Consider the following 5,079-nt stretch of genomic DNA (forward strand, 5'->3'; position numbering starts at 1 on the left):
GTGTTTTTTACGGTTTGCGAGATCTTTAGTTTTCGAACATCCTGAGAGGTTACTAATAGTGTTATCATTGTAAGAATAAAACAACACTAGAGTTTGACTGTACTTCTCTCGACAATTCAGATTCTGAAACTGAGCAAGATGACTTTGTTGTTTCAGTTGTACCAGAAACAGATCCTTATCAACCTGAAGAATTCAATATCTTGAAAGGTATTCGAAAGCAAGCTGTCAAGTCCAAATCTACTAATAAAAGCTTTACCAAAAGAATATGGTAAGCCTCTATTTAAAGTGAACATCAAACCAAATACTGCCTACGTGAAGACTGGTCTATTTTAATATTGTAATGTTTTAACATTCATATTCATCAGATTATTTCGAATCTAACCTGCTTCATCTTTACTCTTATAGGTGTTCAATTTCAATATTAGGATATGAGTACAATATAAAATTAACAATGAAACAAAAAAAAAATTAATTAATAGCTGAATGTATTATTATTCATTCATCCGTGTTAAAAATACATTCAATATGAAACAACAGTAAAAAAAAGTATTACGTAAAAATTAAAACAATAGTTGATTACAATAATAATCAAACACTAATCTAGCAATATTTATCTATAACAAACACAATTACATAATAAGCAAAAGTTACAAACATACATCCGTACGGACGCGCGTCAAGCTCTAGTTATATCTAAAATACATTACATTTGAAATGAGAAACAAATAAAAAGTGGACAAGAAAAAAAAATTATCTGCGCGGGTCAAAATAACAATTTAAACAGAAACAAATAATAATTTAATAGTAACTTAGTAAATTACCTATTTGGATGTATGTGTTCAAAAGAATCTGGTTGACTATATATATAAGCTAAACGAGAGGAGTCCAGTAAAAAAAAACTTCAATAGATAAAAACATAAAATGGAGAGTTTCTTTGTTGAGGCAGTGAATGCAATATGGTGGATAGTTGTTGTTGGAATCATCGGTGTGGGGTATCATGCATACGGTGGAGCCGTGGTGGAACAGTGGAGGATGCGGAGATATCTAAGGAAGCAAGGGGTGAAGGGTCCTCCACCTTCGATCTTTAACGGCAATGTGTCAGAGATGAAGAGAGTCCAGTCAGAGACTATACATTATTCCGGAGATAACATCATTTCTCATGACTATTCTTCTTCTCTCTTTCCCTATTTTGAACACTGGCGAAAACAATACGGTCTGCTTTCGATCTTTATCTTTGGTCAATAAGTTGCACTTACTGAATCAAAATGGTGACATCGGTATGAGTGAGTAGTAGGATAATATATATACACTTATAAGTATATACTATATGACATGTTTTTTTGTGTGTTCGAATCTCTTTACATCGTTTAACACAAATACACACATGCCGTTTAACACAAATTGTTGTCTCTATTGTACAAAAATCAAAATCTCTACATAACCAGATATAATCCCTATCAACAATTAAAATTAGTTTTAAAAAACATGTACACATGAAATTTCATTTTTGTAATGAATCAGTTATCAATTTTATGAATTAGAGTATGAACTATATCATCGCATTTACAAAACATAAGAACACTTTCCTGGAAAGCTAATAAGTATCTCAAAAATTGAATTATAAATGATAATAAATATAAAGTAAGTATTTTAAAACTATAAAAATATTTTAAAACTTAAAGTTCGAAAAATTCACCCCATAAAATATTATTAACAGTAAGCTCTTATAGAATAGGGTCTAACTGAAGTAAAAAGAATGCTTATTATTTATGCCAATGAATATATCATTTTCAGAACAACGGTCCATATATTCAATTTACTCTGCCTTTAATTTGATACGAAAACAAATTGTGATTTGGGTTTCGAAAATTTAAACTAACTTTGATAGTTTGATTTTGGTTTGGTTTGGTTTATTTACGCATCAACTATAAACTATTTACCTGTACTTTTGAGTTAATTTATAAAACATATAATAACGAAGGGAGAGTCTACACATACTCGACGGGATTAAAGCAGCACCTTTACATAAATCACCCGGAAATGGTGAAGGAGCTTACCCAAATCAACACGCTTAACGTTGGCAGAATCACTCACGTCACCAAACGCCTTGAGCCTATTCTTGGCAATGGCGTTATCACCTCTAATGGTTCTCATTGGGCACATCAGCGTCGTATCATGGCCCATGAGTTTACCCACGACAAAATTAAGGTCCTACTTTTTTTCATTTGGCTTTTTTTTAAAGAAAAAACCCGGTATTTCCAGTATTGTCTTTTTGGGTTATAAATGTTGAATTCTTCAAACATAAATTTTGTGTTGTGATTGGTGAAGGGAATGATTGGTTCAATGGTGGATTCTGCGATGCAAATGTTGAGCAAATGGGAAGAGATGGTGGAAAGAGGAGGACAAATGGGGTGTGAGATAAGGGTAGACGAAGACTTTAAGGATGTCTCAGCTGATGTCATCTCTAGGGTTTGCTTTGGGAACTCTTTCTTCAAAGGAAAAAAGATCATCTCTATGATTAACGATCTTTCGACCGCCATCACTCGACGCAGCTTCCTCTTCAGATTAAATGGCTTCACGTGAGTCTCACCCTTAATACTTTTACTTCTTCTTCAATCCATGCAAAAGTATGTAATATGATTTTGAGTCTGGTGGCTAGTGAAATGGTGTTTGGGAGTAAGAAGCATAGTGATGTGAATACTAATGAGCTTGAGAAGGCTTTGGAATCTTCGATATGGGAAACGGTGAAGGAGAGGGAAAGTGAATGTGTGGAAACTCACAAGAAGGACCTATTGCAGTTGATACTAGATGGGGCAATGCGTAGCTGCGATGGTAACTTGTGGGACAAGTCAGCCTATAAACGTTTTGTGGTCGATAATTGCAAGAGCATCTTAGTTGCTGGCCATGAGTCAACCGCTGTATCCGTGTCTTGGTGCATTATGCTACTCGCTCTCAATCCTAATTGGCAGATTCGAATTCGAGATGAAATCTTGAGTTCTTGCAAGAATGGCATTCCTGACGCAGAAACAATTCCAAACCTCAAAACGGTAACTCTTTTTTTTCATATCAATTTTAAGAAAATAAAGCAATTAGGAGATATTAATTTGAGAATATGTTTGGATATTACACAATCTTATATACAAAAGAATTTGAGAATATGTTCTGGAACCTATGCAATATTAATTCTTGTTTATTATGTACATTAATATAAAATCAAGGTGACTATGGTAATCCAAGAAACAATGAGGCTATACCCACCAACACCAATCGTGGGAAGAGAAGCATTCACAGACATCAGACTCGGGAACCTAGTGGTGCCAAAAGGAGTGTGCATTTGGAATCTTATTCCAGCCTTACACCGAGACCCTGAGATTTGGGGAGAAGATGCAAACGAGTTCAAGCCAGAGAGGTTCAGTGAGGGGATCTTTAGAGCTTGCAAATATCCTCAGTCATACATGCCATTTGGCTTCGGACCAAGAATATGTTTAGGCAAAAACCTTGCTATGATGGAAGCCAAGGTGCTTGTGTCACTTATTGTGTCAAAGTTCAGTTTTACTCTGTCTCCGACATATCAGCACTCTCCAAACCACAAACTGCTTGTGGAGCCTCAACATGGTGTTGTTATTAGGATTGTTCGACAGTGACATCTTGTGTTATGTGATGCACATTTATTATTACTTGCTTGAGAGAAAGTTCTGGTACTAAAAGAAATACCCTTTATGAATTATGAGTTCTGAACTTTGTTATATTAGTGATTATAATTTGCTTGTATCCTGTGTGCGAGTGTTTTATCGAAAAATTAATTTGTTTTCGTTTCCAATGAAACCATTGTTAGTTTTTGTTGTCTTTATCAATTAACCTTTCTAAACAGCAGTATTACAATTAACTTGGTTAATTTGTTTAAAAAATTGTAGCATTGTGAAATGCATTTAGTATTAGAAAATACTTAATTCATAAATTTATACGAAATCAATGTTGAAAACACTGCGTTTATAATTAGTTTTCGAATAAAGGTGAAACAAAACCCCCGTTTCCTAGCATTAGCACTTCTGACCCTTCTGTACTCTCTCATTCATCCCGACCTAACTAGTTTATACTGTATAAAAAATTTCTACATAGTAGACTAAAAGTATGGGTCAAATGATCTCACTTTTGATAAGCACACTGCACACCACATAATGACATAATCCAACATCCACTAGGCCACAACTATATTAGCTTCGGAACCCTTCTTCACTATATGGCTTGGTGCACAAAGGCCATTATTATTTTCTTTATTTTTATTCTAACTTCTGCTGTTGGTTTGTTATTAATTGGGTTATTGAGCTTAAGAACAATAATTGGTTTGTGTGCTATAAATGAAAAAAGACTATTGTTTTTATTTTGGTCTATAGTTTAATCTGGTCATCACATAGATTTGAACTTTCAATCAATTGATTTGCATATCTTACGATCATTCATTAAAATAAGTTGTTTCGTATAATTAATAGATGAAAATTTGTATATATGTAGAAAATGCCAAGAAAGGTGTGCCTGAATGATTTGTTTTGTATTGTTTAGAACATGAGATTGTGGGTGGAAGCATGCTAGTTAACCTTTCTATAAAGTTTAGTCAACCAAACCAATACACCTTCTCTTTTCCTCTTTAATAATGAAAAATAAACATCTGATTCCTAAAATAAAAAGTTTAAGATATACAAAAAAATAATCAAAGTTAAATGAATAATAAGAGAGATAGACGTGTGGACATCTGAGGGTGATTCTCTGCCAACAAGAAGAGAATAGCTTAAGATTAAAAATTAAGTAATAAAGAGATAATATTAAGATGCTCTTCTCTATACCTCAACCTCATTTCATTGGTCCCCCTGCTTTGATCTTTACCTATGACTTTTAACTAGCACTAACCACGTTTTTTCTCAAAAACGATATGAATATCCAAGGATGGCATGGAACTGGTGATGCATCATATTGGCATCTTACCAGAAATAGATCTAAATTTTGTGTAGGGTCAGTCTTTTATGTATATGATTTTGTCAATAGTAAAAAGATTCTAAATATATTGTTGTAAGCGAGAATATT

General features: G+C 33.6%; 1 protein-coding gene across 1 annotated transcript; it reads left to right on the forward strand.

Moving 5' to 3' along the window:
- The first annotated feature begins 921 nt into the window (after window positions 1-921).
- On the forward strand, window positions 922-3,644 carry LOC106326619 (cytochrome P450 714A2-like). The gene is made up of 5 exons (XM_013764544.1): window positions 922-1,213; window positions 1,982-2,208; window positions 2,329-2,579; window positions 2,660-3,047; window positions 3,219-3,644. Exons 1-5 carry the CDS (start codon window positions 922-924, stop codon window positions 3,642-3,644), a joined length of 1,584 nt encoding a protein of 527 aa, XP_013619998.1.
- Window positions 3,645-5,079: the final 1,435 nt, after the last annotated feature.

The sequence above is a fragment of the Brassica oleracea genome, chromosome C2 (genome assembly GCF_000695525.1).
Source record: "Brassica oleracea var. oleracea cultivar TO1000 chromosome C2, BOL, whole genome shotgun sequence".
Taxonomy (NCBI): Eukaryota; Viridiplantae; Streptophyta; class Magnoliopsida; order Brassicales; family Brassicaceae; genus Brassica; species Brassica oleracea.